We start from the raw sequence: 20,488 nt of genomic DNA on the forward strand, positions 1-20,488 counted from the left end.
GACATACCACTGGTGGGAGCTGGATGAAGATGCCCTTTGTGCACCCTCCTAACCATAGAAAATTACAGTGTCCCCAATTCATCACCCTCTTACATCTGTGCTCTATGCAATGTGACTTTGAAGCTTGTCCCATCAAGGCATGGAGCTCTGACTCTTACCTGGCCTGTGACTTGCTTTGGCCAATAAAATTTGGTAGAAGTGATTGTGTATCAGTTCTGAGCCCAAGCTCAAAAGGCCTTATGAACTTTCATTCTGTCTTAAACCCCTGGGATCTCTTGGACCAGGCTAGCCTGTTAGAGGATGAGAGATCACGTGGAGGAGAGATGACTTTTCCAAGTAATCCACCTTCCTACTAGCCAATACTCTTATGCCCTGCCAGCTGGTGGCAGACACATGAGAGAACCTAGCTGAGATCAGCCAAGCCCAGCCTAGACTAGATGAATTTCAACTAGCAGACTTGTGAGTGATAACAAATGGTTATTATTTTCAGCTACTGAGTTTTGGGATAGGTTATTATGCTGCAGCAGCTAATGATACGTGGGTAAAAAAAGCTGAATACTGTCGAGAATACCATTTGTTACCTTCTATGCAACTGTCATTCTAAAAGAAAACATCATCAGACTGACATTGATGGAGAAAACTGATCTTTTCTTTGTATCTTAGTCCATTTGAGCAGTTATAACATAAAACCATAAACTGGGTAAACAACAGAAACTTAATGCTCATAGTTCTAGGGGCTGGGAAGTCCAAGATCAAAGCAGATTCAGTGTCTGCTGAGAGTCTGCTTCCTCATAGATATCTATCTCCTTGCTATGTCCTCACTTAGTGGAAAGGGAGAGGGCCTCTCCAAAGGCCTCTTTTATGAGGGCACTAATCCTATTTGTGAGGTCTCTGCCCTCATGACCTGATTACTTCCCAAAGACCTCACCTCCTAATACTATCACCTTGAGGGTTAGGATTTGAACATACAAATTTTGAAGGACAAAAAGCATTCATATCATAGTGTTCTGCCTCAGATGGCAGCTGGCTCTGGATGTAGCTAGCGTCCCAAGGGCTGGGGCCAAAACTGAGTGATGGCACCGCAGCAGAACCAGCTGAGCAGTGACCACGATTAGGGATAGGATTAGAATGAGAGACTCTGTCTGGCAGCCAATGCAAGCAAATCTTTGGATAAAAGATAGTGGACTTAAGAGATTTTAATGTTGCTATCTGAAGCACTAGAAGTTATTATGAGGTTTTTATTAAAAATAAAACAACTCTATATGGAAAACAATTCTGTACTTTTTGGTTAACATCTAAAGTGATTTAAAAGAAGTATAGATTTATGAACTATTTTCCTTTACTAGCTATGTTTTATGACTTCTCGTAATTACTTTAAAAGGGGTTTTATAAACACAGAAGTTTACATTTCAAATGGGTAAAAATGGGTTTCTGGTCAAAAATAATTTGACAAAAATAATTTGACAGCAAGAATGTCCTCAAATATCAAAAACACAGGTAAATCTGTCACCTTTGATAAAGAACAGAGTCAAGTCCAATTTATCTTATTTTGCCTTAGTTGAATAGTTAACTATGCAAAGCTTTTTGCCTAGTCTGCTATGTTGTCATTTTTCTCTTTTAAGCCAGCCAAGACTAAAGCATGTTGCAGCACATGAATAAAAAAATTCTAGGTCCAATTAATTCATTTATGGTTTTCTTTTCATTAAAATTGGTTCTTGTTGTATACTTAATCTTTTTTTTTTGTAATATCTTATAAAAAGAATGATGTAACTTTGCCAGGTAACTTTGAGGCCTCTGCTCTGCTTGAGCACTCACTGAGCTGTTCTTTTGGGTGTTGTAGCACTGGGTTGCAAATAGGTACTTGCAGAACATTTGCTGAAGAAGTGATTGAAGACTAGGTGCTAGAGCATAGTGACTATGACCCTATTGGAATGAGACAGATCTGGGTGCAAATCCTGGCTACATCAGAGATTTGTTCATAGCCTTGTTACACTGTAAAAATGGGACAACAAAATTACTGAAGCAGTTAAAAAAGATGAAATATGTAAAGCACTTAGCACTGTGCCTAGGCTAGCACGAAGTGATTTTTACAAAATGATTCTCTGAGAATCATGGAATAAGCTAAATCAGTTCTAAATTGAAAATAAATTTTCCAATAAGAACTTACAACAAAAAGAAGCTCAATTTTATAGACATAAACTCAACACAATATATGAGCCAAGTGACCATTTATGATATGCCAATGTTGAATTATTCTTTTAAAAAATGTTGTAGATAGAATTGGTTGTTTAAAACCATTTAGGAGTTAGATCATTTTTTGTGTTCTAATAATAATAGAGATTAAATGGTGTTGTGCTGTATTACTGATAGTGTAAATTTACCTTAAGTTTGGTAAAGGAATGAAGAGAACATATGATGAGGACGTTTTCAATTGATGACAGTCTTGTCTTCCTGCGTTGCTGTCCTCAGAGTCCCTGCTCTGGGAGTCTTTTACAGGTGAGAACATTTTTTCCTGTGATTCTTTTATCAGTAGAATAATTCCCTTAGATATGACACAAAAAGGAACCCATCATTTTTTTCCAGACAAATTGTGAGACTCAGTCCATACTTCATCATTAGAAAATTTTATGTCCTTGATTATTTAACCTCTACCGGTTTCATTTCAACTAATATTTGAAGACTATATTAAGGAGAATTAATTCATCATACTTGATGCTCCGGGTATTATTAAAAATGAGAGCACCCAATTCCAGTCCTCAAGGAGCTTACAATTAAGGCAGAGGACGAAGTACAAAAATATTTGTGAAACAAGGCAGGGGAATGTAGATCATCAGTAAAGAGGCACAAATTGTGCTCTGTGCTGTTCAGAGGCAGAAGAGGGTTTGTTTGATGGGAGGAGGGCAGGAAAGGAATCATCTTATAGCTAACACCTGAAGTGAGCCTTGAATGACTGCCAGAATTCCCACAGCCACTTCGCCTTTCAGTGGGATGCAGCAACATGAGTACGCTGAGACATGCTCATTCTGCGGTTACAAGTCATTAAATCTGGTTGTGGTAAAATGTACATTTAAGGGAACTGATAAGAGTAGATTGGGTGACACTGTTTAGGACTCTGAATTCGGCAAAAGGTTTTAATTCAGCAGGAAATAAGAAATCTCATGTTCTTCATCTGAATAAGAAGTGGGCTTGTTGTCTGTGGAGTCTTCCAACAAACATTTATTAAAGAAACAGTAAATCCATAATTTCATAATTATTTAGTTACAATGCCCTTCCCCGTACTATGATTCTATCATTATTTGTAAGTATATTTATTTGGACTAACAAAAAGATGGATGGATTTTGTCCACTGAAATTTTTTGACTCTAATGCTTCCACATTTGAACATAGTCCCTCCACCTTAGAATTCAGTTAGAACTTTATATCTACTTTGTTTATTGCATTTTGCATGTTCATATCTTATTATTATTACATATTTATACATGTCTTCTTCTTCTTTTTTTTTCCTGAATGTTAAACTCCAGGCAGTGGGCCCATGTTCAATGTATCTTTGTATACTCTGCAGTGGTCAGTTTAAGAAGCGTTCAAAAATATATGTTGAACGAATGAACAGTTTAATTAACATCTGCTTCCTAGTGAAATCACTAGACTCAATTTAAACGGCTTAAATCACATACTAATTTTTACCTGGAAGATTCGTGTTGAAAATGATTGAAAATCTTATTTAAAAGGCCAATGTCTTGGCTCTCTTAATACCACTGCTTTATTAATTTGTTGGAGATAAAACACCACATTTTTTCATGTTTGTTATATTTTTATTACAACAGTAACACATGTTCGCTGTAGAAACTTTACACATTACATATAAACAAAAAGAAAAAATCAAAATTCTCAAAATCCCAACCTATAAGTAACCACAGTCACTGTTATAGGGTAGTTTATGATGCAATCTATGTACATTTTTTAAACGCTTTTAATAAACATGGCTAATTTGCCCTTTAGAAACACTGAACTATTATATGTTCCTGGAATTGTTGAGAATGCTCTTTGCTTATACTAACACCACGTCTAATCAGCAATATTAATCTTGGCAGAACGGGCAGGGGAAAATAGTTCCTTTATAAATGTGCATTTCTTTGCATACTAAATTGAATATTTTTCATAAATGTATTGACCTTTTCTATTTCCTTTGTAAATTGCCTCTTTGCTTTTTGGCCTAGTTTTCTATTGGAGTATTTCTTTCTCTTTCATTCTGTCTCTCAAATGATTTTTCAGAACTGGATGTATATTAATAAACATTTTCCCCAGTCATTTGTCTTTTACCATATTTCCTTTCAGAGTCACTGATCCCTAGGAAGAGAGTCTAATAAACTAAGTGAAAGTCACATCTATGATTGCCTCTTCCTTTCATTTCTAAACTGAGTAAATGTCATGAGCTAGAATGTCTTCTAGGAAGGGAAGCAAACCTAAAAACAACCAATGGAATATTATTTTCTCTACGAAAAGAATTATTTTCAGAAACAATGGTAAACACAGCATTTAATATAAAAAGATGCCCTCATTTACTTTTGGCAATTACTAAGAATTTAGAATTGATATAACTACTTTCTTTTTACCCTTAAGAATATCATACGTAGTGCTGGCCTAAAAAGGAATATAATGGGAAGTGCATGCTAGGGATGACAAGTCAGATTTGGTAATTACAGTAAACAGTAACGTCTGTTCATCCACTATTGATGCATTGAAGTATTTCCATGGGATATGTAAGGGAGTCATGTATAGCTGTGCCCCATAAATTCAATAAAGAATGAACACTCTTATGGTTTGGTAACTGAGAAGTTAGCTGAGGGCAATGGTGAAATTCTTTCTTCCTGAAAAATGGAAACTATGAAGGCGGAGAAAAGTGAAAGACATTACAAAAGGGAACAAGAGCAACATGACTGGGGGTACAGAAGTATAGAAAAAAAGAAAAAAGAAAAAGACACAAAGCAGAAGAGATTGACAGCTAAGGGTTAGGAGAAACACATTTTAAAAATTTATTAAATTAAAATTATCAAAAATGGTACAATGATCATTGTAAATTGTTAAATTTATATCAGTGGGGCATTACAAATATGCAACAGTGTTTTTTTAATGTTTTCAAAGGAATTTATCCCTCACATGACATAAAAACATTTACTTGTATCTTCCTTTAGGCATAAATGTTGAAAGAAGTTTGTTTTTAAACCTGTTAAAATTTTTAAGTACATACACGCACACAGATGAACTTGATGTTAGAAGGGCTGCAAGCTGTTTGTTAAAACTTAGGGTCCTGTCAGATTCGCCTAATATTTTCAGATGTTCGTTTACCAGCACTAACTTCAGAAGCAAGAAGAAAACCTGATCATTTACAATTGTATTTGGCTGAGATAAATACAAGGTGTTTGGCTAAGGGTTCTCTCTAATTGAAGTCACTTTAAAATTCAATAAAAAGAATTAGCCAAAGAAGCAAACCCTAGATATACAATACTTTGTAATCATGAAACCAGCCTAGATTCAAACCCTTTCCTGAAAGAAAAATAGAGAAATATTTGTTGCCCCGGGGATGTTGGTGTATCTAAAAACAGAATAAGCAACAGATAATAATAATTTGAAGTTTTATTTATTCATTTTTCGCTTTCTTCCACAATCTTGTTTGGGTCAATGTTAGGAATAAGAAAAGGGCCATTTTGAAATAGAAACAAGAATAGAACTATTTAGCTCTCTCATAAATATGTTAACAATTATGAAATTATTAAAACGTTTAAGAAAATAATTCTAAGATAAACTTGATTTACTTATATTAAAACAAAAGTTAGAGACAAAATTGTGGACTTCCTGTTAGGTAGTTTTAAAACATTAAATAGTTTCAATTAAGTGTAAATAAGGTGAATTTAATAGTCTGACAAAGAAATAAAGCCTGGATACTCTTAGTTCAATTCACTAGTGATGGAAAGGTATATAAAGTAAAATTGCTTAGAGAAAGAAAAAAGTCAAATGGGATAATACTTCAAAAAAATAAGAGTATGATCACCAAAAGTCTAATGAAGGTTTGTGAATCATGTTTTGCAAATGGCCATTTGAGTAATGTGACTCATGCAATATCCTCCCTCCTTGGCCTCTTTCCACAGTCAGCCAAAAATTAGTGATGAAAATCATATGAGAAGGAAATGTATCAGATGGTTTTAAATCCTGACATAGAAACATGGTTTGCAACACCATCAATGCTGAACTCTAAAACTGCAGGTATTCTGATTAGGATGAAAGACAAGTTTAAAAATCATGAGTGATACTTTAATGGTTTCACTCCAAATGAAGTGGAAACGAGCTATCTTTTAAATTTTTTCTTAACAACTTTATTTTTTGCCTGCCTGATTTTATTTATTCCCTGATCTGTGAGCCCTGATATGTGACGTGTATTTCTATAGTTCTAAGGTAACTTTGAAGCTTCATGATTTTCACCATTGTGGATCAACAATATAATTTATCCTATTTCTCCCACTGCGGCAATACTGAAATAAAAATGTTAAACCAGTTTATCTGTTTTCTAATGCCTGGTTTACTCTTCTGAATTCTATAAATCATTCTTTTTTTCATATATACACATACATATGCATACACTATATGTATACATATATAAATTTACTATATATCCATACACTATATATACACATGTATAGGTATATATACATAGATTGTAAATTTATATATATAGATATATAAATTATATATATACACATACATATATAACTACAAATAAATATGCCTACAAATATCCATATATACCTCCTATATATGTATATAAACCTACTACATATGCCTACAAACATATACATATTCTCTCCCTCTACACACACATACATGGACCTACACAGAAATCTGCAGGAAAATGACACCTTCACATATTCAAAGGGATCCCCAAAGAGTTCAAAAGCCAAGATTGGAAGCACCAATACATGGAAAGATGTATTTAAAATCACAAAATACTTCTTGGACACTAAGAAAACCTAAGCCACACAAACGTTTACATATGAGCGTGATGAGAAGGTGGGCAGACTGCCTTAATTAACTTTATATAAACTCTTGACATAAAAGTGAAAAAATGAAACATAAATGATATCTTAGCTCAATCGTTAAAAAGCCAATTACCTACTTGTGAACGTTTGCCACATACAATAATACTCTAAAGACACTTCATGATCAGAAGTGAGAAACTCTAGGCATCTGCATCCAACCGTCATTTTATCTGTGAAACTGCTAGTAAAGCATAAACCTGAAAGGCATTACTCCCAGCTCTAAGGCGACATTGCTGTCATTAAAGAAAACCTGTGCCTGAGTTGGCTGAGTACCTTCTTGCAGAGTCCTCTGTCCTCGCGGAGTGGGAGGGTCACACTGGGAGAGACTAATAAGGGCAGAGATGCGTCCCCCTTCCCCACTCGCAGGGAGCTCACTCCTCGGCGGTGCCGCAGCCCTGTCCGGACTCCACTGCGCCTCTGAGGGGCTCAAACACGAATTCAAGGTAAGCTGCGCGGCTTTGCGACCGGCCCTGCACTTGCCCTCTCACACATGCCCGGGCTATGTCATCTGCTCGTGTTTCTGGTTATCTGTGTGCATCTGCTTTTCAAGAAAATGTAAAAACTGTGCTACACATGGAAATACGTTTAGGTGGATACATAATGCACACCTGCATACGTTCCCATAGGTGCTTTAAGGACGGGACCAAAAACGTTTGGCAGGAGACGGCCACTCTCATGTGCTACATATCATGTAGTTCGTGTTCCTATGTTCACATGATGCAGGCTTCATGCACTACACTTAAGTTCTAGGTGGTTTTTCTGGCTATGTGTGTCTGTGAAGCGGAACTATGAGCACTGCTGATGCGGGTAGGGACAGACATCAAATACATTACAAAAAAAATGAGGGGTTAAAGGAGCAAAACAAACTCACTATCAATTCCTGCCGTTAGAGCGCTTTTTTTTTTTTTTTTTTTTTTTTTTTTGACGGTGTTAGCCCTGGAAGCGAGGGAGCCAGTTAAGGGGCGTAAGCTAAGAGACGCGGGGTTCCGCTGCGCTGCCCTCGGGCCCGGGGTTACCTACTCCACATGCGGGTATTTCTCCCAAGTGCGGCTTCTGGGGAGCGGCGCGGGCGCGGGCGGGGATTCCGGGATTGCAGCCCCGCCACGTCCCGGAGCGTTCGGCCGTGTTCCTTAATTACCCTGCAGCATGCGCAGCGCGGCCGGCCAGAGCGCCGCCGCCGTCCCCGCCGTCCTCGCTGCAGCCACTGCCGCCGTCGCCGCCGCGGGAACGTCCCAGTCGCCGCGCGAGGAAGACGCGGCCCCAGCCTCCGCCGCCTCCGCTGTCAGAGTCCCGCGGCCACCACCGAGAGCGCGCCCGCGCCGCCGCCACCGCGGCCGGGAGCAAGGAGGCGGCGCCGGGCGGCCCAGCTAAGGCGCTGCAGGGTCGCGAGGAAGTTTGTTGGCCCGGAACCAAGCACGCCGTCGGGCACGCTAGCTCCCCGAGAGCAGGCGGGCGCGTAAGCGAACCCCCTTAGAGGTTACCGAGGGAGCGGGAAGCCGGAAAAAGGGTGGGCAGAGGAGCTGGGGGACAGGCGAGTGACCTAGGAGCCCCAGAGGAGCTTCATTTGATGAGAAGGTGAAGAGGCAGAGGGGACCAGCGTGCCTTGTCAGCCTCAGGGGACAGTGGGCTGCAGAGCAAAATGAGGAGGGCCCAGAATGCTGATAATGAGTAGCTTCAATAGAACAATCCGGAAATAGAGGCAAGGGAGTGATCATGAGCCACGACTTGAGATTGGGAGATGGAAAGGTAAGGGAAATAAATTGTGCCACCTCCCTCAACCCCTAATTCCAAGACGACTCAGTCCCATCTTATGCTTGGATAAGTCTGAGGAGGATTAAGATGTGAGGATAATCGCTCTGCTCTAGGGGAATTTACATCTGCCTGTTAATGGAGGAGATGAAACAAAAGCACTCCAATACCTATTTTCAACCACCTACCCCCCCCCCCCCCCCAAAAAAGAGAGAACACCGACGCCTCCTCCTCTGCCCAAATCAAACACCACGATAATTCTTTAGGAGACTAAAGGGAAAAAAAAAAAAGAAAAAAGCCCCTGCTCGTATGTGTTGTCTTAGCATCTCCTTGTTGTTGACTGGTGGGAAACTTGCAGGACCCTCTCTAAGTAGAGAGATCTTTGATATGGGCCTGCAAAGCTGAGATATTTAGGTATTCCAGTGGTGAAAAACATGCATAAATGCCCCTTCCTGTGGAGGGCTGACAGGGTTTTTGTGTAGGAATATCTCTTCAGGATGAAAAAGAGGCGGGTGACCCCCAGAGGTAGAAAGTTTATGCTCTCTCTAGGGGATAGAAAATGGAGAAAGTAACTGGCAGGTGCTTCCATTACGTTTTGTCCCACCTGAGCTCTCTAAGTGGTAAGGGACCTAAGTGGAGTTTCCTGGGAAAAGAGAGAGACAGCGTGGCAAAAGAGCAAGAAAGTGAACCTGAAACTGAAATGGACAGGTCCAAGAAAGAGCAAAAAGGTGAAAGAAACCCAAATGTGATTATTATCACAATTGGGACATCATCTCTATATCTGAATCATTCTCATCCTAGAAAACCATCCAAAACAGATGGGAGCTGATGGTATTTTCCAAAAATGGAAAATTTCCATCTACTTTCTGGTCCTCCAGTTTAATCTCTCTTGCTGCAATTTTAGTTTATTTTCTCCAGCAGGCAGAAATGCCAATGTGGGTACACAGAGTCAATGGTTCTAGAGGCGGAAGAAGATATGAAGTTAGAAACCATGGTAGTGTGACTAAGTGGCATCACAAATGAAAATTCAAGTGAAGAATGAAAAATAAACGGAAATGCAAGGAAGCAGGGCTATAGAGATGCTAATATATAACCCTGAAAAGATGCTGAAAAAAAAAAAAAAAAAAAACCAGAATGAATAGGACCAGAGTTGAGTCATCTGAGGCAGGCCACATTGAGGATGTACATCTTAAACAGGCAGAGAGTAACTTGCTTAGCAGAAGAGATCCAGCAGGGAGGGCATTCCAGCCAGAAGGAATTGCATGCGTGAAGGCTTAGAGGTGGGAGCAAACAGTCATGTGCCTAGTAAGACAGAGAATCCAAGCGGGGTGAAATCTGAGATGGGTAGAGCAGATAGCACCTGCCAAGGAGAGATTGGAAAGGAGAGGCTAAGAAGCAACGGGCTTTTTAGGGTGTTATTTTGTAAGCCAATAATAAAATAATCAGGTGAGCAAGTTGCATATTAAATTTGATAGAAAGATGATGAATGCAGAGTGGACTATTAGGCCTCTGTTATCTATGCATATGTTATGAAGCGCAAAGGATTTCTGACCTCCTCTCTTTAAGAGAAATCAAAAGGAATTGTCAAGGCATAAGATTATTCGATCAGAAAACTAGTAGAGCCCTTCAAATTGAAAAAAGAAATAGGAAAAATTTATGAATTTGAAAATATATCCATATATTATATATTAACTTAAGATGATATTATATATGTGGAAAACAACAGAGCAAGAGAATTGTAATCAGAAAAAAATGGGGGCCGGGCATGGTGGCTCACGCCTGTAATCCCAGCACTTTGGGAGGCCGAGGCGGGTGGATCACAAGGTCAGGAGATCGAGACCATCCTGGCTAACACAGTGAAACCCCATCTCTACTAAAAATACAAAAAATTAGCCGGACATGGTGGTGGGTGCCTGTAGTCCCAGCTACTCGGGAGGTTGAGGCAGGAGAATGGCGTGAACCCAGGAGGCGGAGCTTGCAGTGAGCCGAGATCCCGCCACTGCACTCCAGTCTAGGCCATAGAGCAAGACTCCCGTCTAAAAAAAAAAAAAAAAAAAAGTAGGTCAGTGGTGATGGTTGAAATTGAGAATGGTCCTGGAAAAGTTGATGGAAAGAAATCATAGTTCAGAGAAGTGAGTGGGTAAAACAGACAAGTTGGTGAGAAGGGAGAGAATAGGTTAAGTGTGCTCAAAGGAAATCCCAGGTTTGAGACCTTCTGGATTTAGACACTAGTTTGGAAGTAATAGAAAAAATAACAAAACTGAGGAAACGTGATAGAGTTGGACATATTTCATAGTACAAACATTGGGAACTAGGGAGTATGCTTTCTGTGGAGGCAGAGAGCAACTTCAATAGTACTATTTTTTGTCCCACTAAGTAACTGAAATTATGTTCACTGAGCTTTCTTCTAGTAATTTGTACTCTATTTCTCCATCATTCTTTTCTTCATGCACATCATGCTACAGATGTTAAGCCCATACCTGTCTATATCACTTAGTGGTTCCCAACCTTTCATTTGTTTATTTTTAGTCCAAATGTATTGCCTTAGACCGTATCATTCTACAGATTGATCACATGAATACCTACTAAATGTCAAGTTTAAAGAAGACACAGATAAAATACAATCTGTTTCCTCCAAGATGTGCAATATAGGAAAGAGACAGAATACAAAGGAGTTACAGCAGTGCAGTATAAAGTGTGCAGAAGCATAAGTGGGTATTGAGCTCTGTTGGATCACAGGACAGTGGGTAGTGAACTCTTCCTGGTATGATTCTCACAGACTTCACAGAGGACATGGCATTTGAGCTACACATTGAAGGCAGAGTAAGTGTTTTCCAGATTGGAGAGGATTGGAAGGACTTTCCAGCAGCCAAAAAAGCATGTGCAGAAACCTGTGAATCGGTAATAATTTGATGGCGAAGGATATTTGGAAAGTGGTAGCCAGACAGGTGGTTGGACAGATGAGTTAAGACCCCACTGTAAAAGAGCCTTGCGTGCCTCACTTTGGAGTGGGCAATGAAGAGCCACCAGAAAACTTTGAGCAGGGCAGTTAAGTGACTAGATCTTTGTTTTAGAAATAGAATTCTTGAGAAGTTAGGAGGTGAAAATAAAGGAAACAAGACAGAGGACAGGAATCCAGTTAGGAGTCTACCGCAGTTTTCCAGATTAGGAATGGTAAAAATGTGAACTAAGGCAGTTTCAGTGAGGATGAGAAAGTTGGTAGGGATTCAAAAGACATTTACAAGTAAATTTGATAGACTTTGACAGAGATTTGATATGGGGAGGGGGTAAATAAATGGAAGATGATTTTGAAATTTTTAACTTGAGTTCCTAAGTTAATGATGATGCCTGTAATTAAAATGTGTAGGTCATGAGGTTTCTGTAGAATATAATGAGGGTAGAAACTTTGCCTAAATTGCAAAAGACATCTGCACATTTACTTCAATTTCATTACTCCAGCCACTGATAAAACTATGAAATAATGCCAGACCTAGTCCTAAACTCTTAGGGATATTTTACCTGATTATTGGCTTGAATTTTTTATTCTGTAGGCTTGGCTCTTCAGCTAGTTTTCTCTAATAGTTTACAGACCCTACTATAGCTTCACTAAAGATAGATTCTAAAGATTGGTGAAAGAACAGATGTGTAACACCTGTTGTTTTTGCTTATTTACACAATGTGTCACTTCATAACAGTATGACCAGATTTTCCTGGTGGAGTTATGTATGTATAGGCATACTGGATGGTGGTCAAGAAGTTTCGATTTAAAAATCAACCTCCTACACAGTCACGCATTATTTCCCTTCATAATAAATGCTCTGAAAACATAAGTTATTTGAGTCATTTAACAAATTACATCTACTTTTTTGAGAGTTGAGATGCCGTGTACATTAAATGTAACAACCTATGTAAAGCAAATAAGTATTCTATTTCTATTTCCTCCTCATTCTCTCTTTTTTCATGTGTCCTTTACATATTATTTTCTATTTTGGTGTTGGCTTTAACACTCTGACCTTTTTTACCTAACACCAAGTTTCAAAGATGTACAAAGAACACTTTAAATAGTTAGATGGCATAACAGTAAAAATATTAATGATTCACAGGTAGATTTGATTTGGCTCACTCAAAAGCTGGTGCTGAGAGGCTCCTGACCATCTATTTAGCAAGCCCATCTTTTTTTTTTTTTTTTTCTTTTTTTTGAGACAGAGTCTTACTTTGTCACCCAGGCTAGAGTGCAGTGCTGTGATCTCAGCTCACTGCAACCTCCGCCTCCCGGGTTCAAGCGATTCTCCTACCTCAGCCTCCCAAGTAGCTGGGACTACCGGTGCCTGTCACCATGCCTGGCTAACTTTTGTATTTTTGGTAGAGACGGGGTTTCGCCATATTGGCCAGACTTGTCTCGAACGCCTGACATCAGGCAATCTGCCTGCCTTGGCCTCCCAAAGTGCTGGGATTATAGGTGTAAGCCACCATGTCCGGCCCTACATGTTATTCTTAGTGATGGGTTTTGTTTTTGTTTTTGTTTTTGTTTTACTTCTTAGTATCTCTCTCTCAAAGAAAACATGATGTTTGTTTATTTTTGAGCTCTGTGACCAGACTGCCACAATGGACTTTCCCTATTTGGCTCACTGGTTTATCCCCAGTGATTGTTACATACTGGAAACCTCATCCTATCAATAGGTATCAATAGGATATCTATAGGCCAGGTATTAATAGGATATCAATAGGTATCAATAGAATATCTATTGATAGGATGAGGTTTCCTAATGCCTATGATTAATGGTAATGAGTAATGATTAAGGTTTCCTAATGTCCCTCTCTATTCATTTTGTGTTCTCTATATACAAATAAAGATTAATAAGAACTTAAAAAAATCTATATCCTTATTCAAATATACTTGGTTTGGATAGGTGCCTTAATGATTTCAAGAGCTTGATTAAGGAAGTTGAAGGGACAATGGCTTTTAAAAATTCACTTACCCAACTGGTACCCAAAATTATTCCATATGACAAACAATGGTGAGAATAATGAGATGGGGTAGAGGTTAGGGCTAGGCCTTCAGCCATTTATTCTCTCTTTGTTGCCATGAGAAATATATTACAGGGAGGGCTGTCTGAATGATTTTAAGGCTTTATAGGCTCCATCAGTGTTGTCTACTCAAGACTGCCAGTGCTGGGCACACTCACCATTGTGACTTTGGTGCTTTGTAGCACTGGAAAACTCTCTGGGGTCTGGCCAGAATCTTGATAGAAATAACTGAAAATTTAAGAGAATGCATATAGGAATGTGATATGTCTGTCCCACATCCTGAGAGAAAACATTAAGGTATAACAGTAAAAGCATTTTAGTCAGGCAGTCTTGGACTTGAATCCCAGGCTTTGAGATTATTCTATGAGCTTTAGTGTTTTTTTTCTGTACTATGGGATCTGATACCTGTCTTCAGTACCAACATTAGGCCTGCTCTGGACCCTACATTTTAGAACACCCAACTCTGGATGTGCACCTGCTCTCAGGGTTAGGAGTTTACAGACCTGAGGGGATCTGCCCACCTAAAACCTGAGCTTCTAGACTGGTCTCTGGATAGCCAAGATCCTGATATTCCCAGAAAAAAAAATGACCCTTAACCCCCTGCAGAGTCCAACAGACTCTGTCCTTGGGTCCATCTTCCCAGGGAAAGACCACAGGTGTAAACACTCCTAGGCCCAAGGAATGGTCAAGAGGTAGCTGTTTGCAGGCATTGTGGACAGAGCTTTGACTTACTGGCATATTTACATAAGTGTGTGTGAGGCCTTTCAAGCTGCAGATGGACCCAAGAATGAAAAAAAAATGAGGGATGAACTTTGGTTCAGGCCAGAGGCTGACTCATCCCATATCACCTGCTCTGTTACATTCTAACTTGACATGGGCTTTCAAGACTTTATGAAGGTGTTTGCTGAAGTAAAATGAGAAAACATATTTTTTATCAGTGTTATTAGCTTTATTTTCACTTTCAAATATTTAAACATATGGTACACAGACCTCTTGCCCTGCACCCTGTTAATGTTTTGGGTGGCTCCCTCTCTAGTTACTATTAGTATTAAAATAAAATATAATATATAAAATAAATTCTACTTCAGAAAATGAGACCATATGTGACCAATTGTCTTAGTTCATTTTCTGTTGCAATAACACAATACCTAAGACTGGGTAACTTACAAATAAAAGAGGTTTATTTTGGCTCACAGTTCTGGAGGCTGAACAGTTCAAGACCAGGCAGCTGTATCTGGTGGGGGCCTTTGTGCTGTGTCATAACATGGCAGAAGGCAGGAGGTGCACACTGAGAGCCAAACTGGCTTTTATAACAGACCCACCCTCATGATAACCTCTTAATACTGTGACATTGGGGATTAAGTTTCTAACACATGAAATTTGGGCAACACATTCAAATCATAGCACTAATATTCTCCATAGCCTTCTTAACATGTATTGTGAGCCGTCTTTGGACAAGTTTGAGAAAAAAAATTGAGGGCCTTAAGAAACCTCAGGATCCACATATATTAGCTTGAGATTCTTCATTAGCCACTCCATTGAGAAAGCATTAAAGATCTATATTATAGCTTAACTTTTACCTGGGAGGAGCAACACATTAAAGTGTGATAACGTTGGCTTTGATTCATTTGTAAATCTGTCTTGATAATCACCTAGCTGGGACCTGCGGGGACAGGAAGGAAACGTGGCAAGTTTTGATGAGGAAGGAGGTTGTGGACAAAGTCAATAATTTAGAAATCCAGGGAAGGTACCAGGGGTGTGTTTAGAGCATCAAGAAGCAGCCTGAGAACAGCAGGTGTCTGGGAATGGTGAGAGGTTTCTGGTCAGGAAAAAGAGAGGTTCAGAAAGACCCAAGGGAAACTTTGCCCTTGTCAGTTTTGTTGAGGTCAACCTGCTAGTGCCTCCAGCAAGGTTTAAGATCTGAACAATTTGTTTTTAAAACACATACAAGGATTTATTGTGAGACCTTGATGAAAAGTTTTTCAAATGTTTCTAGCTGAGTGGTCTACACTTCCATTTTATCAGTAATGGAGCAATAGAACCCTCAAATAGTGAACACATTTTAGAAATGTGCAAAGAGAGGCCGGCGTGGTGGCTCACGCCTGTAATCCCAGCACTTTGGGAGGCCGAGGCAGGCAGATCATGAGGTCAAGAGATCAAGACCATCCTGGCTAACATGGTGAAACCCCATCTCTACTAAAAATACAAAAAATTAGCTGGGCGTGGTGGCAGATGCCTGTAGTCCCAGCTCCTCAGGAGGCTGAGGCAGGAGAATGGCGTGAACCCGGGAGGCAGAGCTTGCAGTGAGCTGAGATCATGCCACTGCACTCCAGCCTGGGCAACAGTGCAAGACTCCGTCTCAAAAAAAAAAAAAAAAGAAATGTGCAAAGAGAAATAATATTCATGATAATGACCCTTGAAAGATTATAAGATCTTGTAATGCCTTAAGAATTATTTTTAAATATTGAATGATCACTACAGATTCCAAAATAAGTATATTTCACTGTATCTCAAGATTTGTAAATTGGCAGTCTCTTACTTTTTAAAAATTCAACAAACATTTATTGAGTCTCTGATTTTCCAAGTACTGTGCAAGGCACCTGGGATATACTGATGGACAAGACAGATATAGCACCTGCTCTCATGAAACTTAGAGTTGAGTGGGGAGCAATAAACATATATATACAGAAAAAATAATGTCTAAGCTAGAGACTAATGTGCTTCTTGGTCAGGTAAGGGCTTTTCCACATAGTAACATTTAAATTGAAAACTGAAGGATGAACAAGACACAGAATGTTCCAGGATGAGGAAACAGCATACACAAAAGCCTTGAGGTTGAAAACAGCCTGACAATTTCACATACAGGACATCACTGGAAAGAATGGTACCAAATGAGGCTGGAGACATGGATAGGGGCCCAGTTATTTGGGACTTCTAGACTGTAGAACAGCTTTTGGACTACATTCAAAGTACAATGGGAAACCATTAAAAGGTTTGAAGCAAGGAAGTGACATGATCCAACTTTCATTTCAAGAAAAGTTCTCTACTGCTATGTACAGAATAATTGTGTTCAGAATTCAGTAATGGATGGAGGAAACCAGTTAGGAAGCTGTTGAGGCGTCTAGACCAGGGTGATCTGAACTAGGGTAGTGGCAGAGAAATATGAGAAATAAGTGGATGTGAGATGTGTTTGGGGTAACCCTTGACATGACTTGTTGATGGTTTGGAAGTAGGAGATGGGGATAAAGAAGACAGAAGAATCAATGGGGTCCTTGGATTTCTGGTTTGAGCATTTTAATGGGTAGTAATTACTGAGACTGGGAAGAGCATGAGAAGAACAAGTTGTGGTTGGAAATCAGGAGTTTATTTGGATGTATTAAGTTACAGATATCTGTGTGACATCTAAGAAGGAATTTTGAATAGGCAGCTGGATACACAGCCTAAAGTTCAGTGAAGAGGACTGGATGGAAGATGTAAATTTTAGATTAATCATCTTACAGATAATATTTAAAGCCAAGAGAATGGTGACATCACCTAAGGAGACATTATAAAGAGAGGACAGGAGGGCTCACAGATCCCAATATTAAGACATCAGATAGAAGAAAGGTCTGAGAATATTTACAAGGAAATCCCAGAGAGTGTCAAATCAGGGAGGCCAATAAAAGAGGGTTTCAGGAAGGAAAGAATAGTCGGCTACTGGAAGTGCCACTAAGAATTGAAGAAGGGAAGAGAAAAGGATTCTTCTTTTAAGTTCCTGCTGAACTTGGTGAGATACATTTCAGGATAGTAGAATGGCAATTCTTCAATAACTAGAACATTTAGTTAACTGACCATAAATCTTATATTCTGCAAATACTTTGGATAAATGAGATAGAAGCTAAGTGGCTCAAGGAAGTAATTAGGAGATGTCAAGATCGAATTCATATGCTTATAGCTTTGTAGCCCTCTGATTCTTTGTTGTTGTACCAGGGACCAAAGTTTCAGTGAACAGAAATTTCTAGCCTGCTTTGATGCTTCTCCATTGTCCAAATATCAGTGTCAACCTTAAGCTGAAGAGACAGGTGTAACTAAATTTTTCCAATTATTGTTTGTTAATATGTAAAGCAAACAATTATAATTTCAGATACCTTTTGAATATTGACTAGGTTAAGGCCCCATATAATACACATGCATTAAATAATTTATTCCTAGTATTATTTCCAATTTGAAGATGAATAAATTAAGGCTTAGAGAAGGTACATAGCTTCTCCACAACTAGCAGAGTCCAGACATGAAGCCATGATTGTCACCACTGTGCCAAACGACTAATTTATCAACTGATAGAAATCACTTTTGGTTAAAAATATAACCATGGATTTCTCTAAAAATCAGATCACTGTTTATGAGTTCATTCCTTTGAAATAGAATTAATTTCTTTAACAGCTACCAACTGATTTGAAATAATAGCTAGGATAACTTTGCAAAATCATGTGAGGATTGAGACTATATCTAGATGAGAGAATTCAAAAGAAATAAGGCTTAAAACCAGCTGTTTGATATTTAGAACTACACGTACAGTTTTAATATTGCAATTGCTGCTTCTAGCTATTCATCCAGAAAGATCTGAAATCTTGAATTAATTTTAAAATGCTGGTCTTATTTGGCACACACAAAGAAGATGGTGGCTTTAGTTTTTTTCTAAAGACTGTCTAGCGATAGAATTTAGACACTGGTATAATGAATTCTTTTATATTTGACTCTTGATTAAACTTTGAATGATGCATGTAAGTGATATAGCATTTATTTGCATATTTGGACCTCTTAGAATAGCTATTTTAATAACACTGCAATTACCAAATACACGGAGGGAGCCATTATATTTTCGCTTGCAATTTATTTCTGCATTAGTTGCTTCACTAAAAAAATTAATTTAAATGATGTTTAAGTTTTCCATTACAGGGGTTCTATTGACTAAATCTTTTATTTCAGTACCAAAGGAATAGAAGTATACATTCAGAAAGACAAACAATTATTGGAGGTAATACATTAACATTAAATATAATGTCAATAGCAGGCTCAGGTGAGGTAGGCATTACATGTATTCATTTTTTCTTTATAAACATAAGGCAAGATTACTTTTCACATGTGCAGTAATCACTTCAGTAAGAGTGGTTATTCAGTCCAATAACAACATAGTTAAGTTTATAGAAAACATGACATCAATTAAGCCAAAATATGTAAAACTATTATTCAGAAGAAAAAACAGACTTGTGAATAATAAAATTATATTTTAATAATGTGAATCATTGTCTATTATACAATGCAAAAAGCATAGGCAACTTAAAACAAACAACTGGATTTAAAAAAGGGGCAAAGGAGGCTGGGCACGGTGGCTTATGCCTGTAATCCCAGCACTTTGGGAGGCTAAGGTGGGCAGATCACGAGGTCAGGAGTTCAGGACCAGCCTGGCCCAATCTCTAATGAAAATACAAAAATTAGCTGGGCACGGTGGCACATGCCTGTAATCCCAGCTACTCGAGAGACTGAGGCAGGAGAATTGCTTGAATCGAGACCCTGGAAGTGGAGGTTGCAGTGAGCCGAGATCACGGCACTACACTCCAGCCAGGGCTACAGAGCAAAACTCTGTCTCAGAAAAAAAAAAGGCAAAGGGCCAAGGAGTTGAATAGACATGTCTCCAAAGAAGATATATAAATGATTGGTAAGCACCTGAAAGGATGTTCAACATCACTAATACTTAGGGAGATGCAAATCATATCCACAGTGAGATACCATCTGACACCCATTAGGATGGTAATTTTATATATATATATATTTTTATATATATATATATATTTTTTTTTTTTTTTTTTTTGAGACGGAGTCTCGCTCTGTCGCCGAGGCTGGAGTGCAGTGGTGTGATCTCAGCTCACTGCAACCTCCGCCTCCCGGGTTCAAGCGATTCTCCTGCCTCAGCCTCCCAAGTAGCTGGGACTACAGGTGCCTGTCACCATACCTGACTAATTTTTTATATGTTTAGTAGAGAAGGGGTTTCACTATGTTGGCCAGGATGTTCTCAATCTCTTGACCTCATGATCTGCCCGCCTTTGCCTCCCAAAGTGCCGGGATTACAGGCGTGAACCACCGCGCCCAGCCTATATATATATATAGAGAGAGAGAGAGAGAGAAAATAGCAAGCGTTATCTAGGATATGGAGAAATTGGAGCCCTTGTGCATTGTTAGTGAGAATGAAAATGGTGCAGCTGTTATAGAAAACAGTAGTCTGGTTTCTCAGAAAATTAAAAATAGAATTATTGTTAGCAATTCTACTTCTGATTCTGGGTGTATACCCAAAAGAATTGAAAACAGGGACTCAAACAGGTATTTGTATATCTATGTTCATAGCAGTATTATTCACAATAGCCAAAAGATGGGAGCAACCCAAATGTCCATTGATGGATGAATAGATGAACAAATGTGGTATATACATACAATGAAATATTATTCAGCTTTAAAAGAGGAGGAAGTTCTGACACAATGTACAACATGATGAACCTTTAATACATATGTTAAGTGAAATAAAGTCACACAGATACAAATACTGAATGATTCCACTTATATAAAGTACCTAGATTACTGAAATT

The 20,488-nt window shown here is 38.8% G+C and overlaps 1 protein-coding gene across 3 annotated transcripts in view; it reads left to right on the forward strand.

Moving 5' to 3' along the window:
* The first annotated feature begins 7,275 nt into the window (after positions 1 to 7,275).
* Positions 7,276 to 20,488, forward strand: part of COL19A1 (collagen type XIX alpha 1 chain) — a 333,080-nt gene continuing 319,867 nt past the window's right edge. Inside the window, exon 1 of one of the 3 annotated variants that reach the window (XM_003897789.5) lies at positions 7,276 to 7,534. In XM_003897789.5, coding sequence (XP_003897838.2) covers positions 7,433 to 7,534 — 102 coding nt within the window. In that variant the 5' untranslated portion in view covers positions 7,276 to 7,432. The other 2 variants (XM_009205449.4, XM_009205448.4) reach the window with 2 other exon arrangements.

The sequence above is a fragment of the Papio anubis genome, chromosome 6 (assembly GCF_008728515.1).
Source record: "Papio anubis isolate 15944 chromosome 6, Panubis1.0, whole genome shotgun sequence".
Lineage (NCBI taxonomy): Eukaryota > Metazoa > Chordata > Mammalia > Primates > Cercopithecidae > Papio > Papio anubis.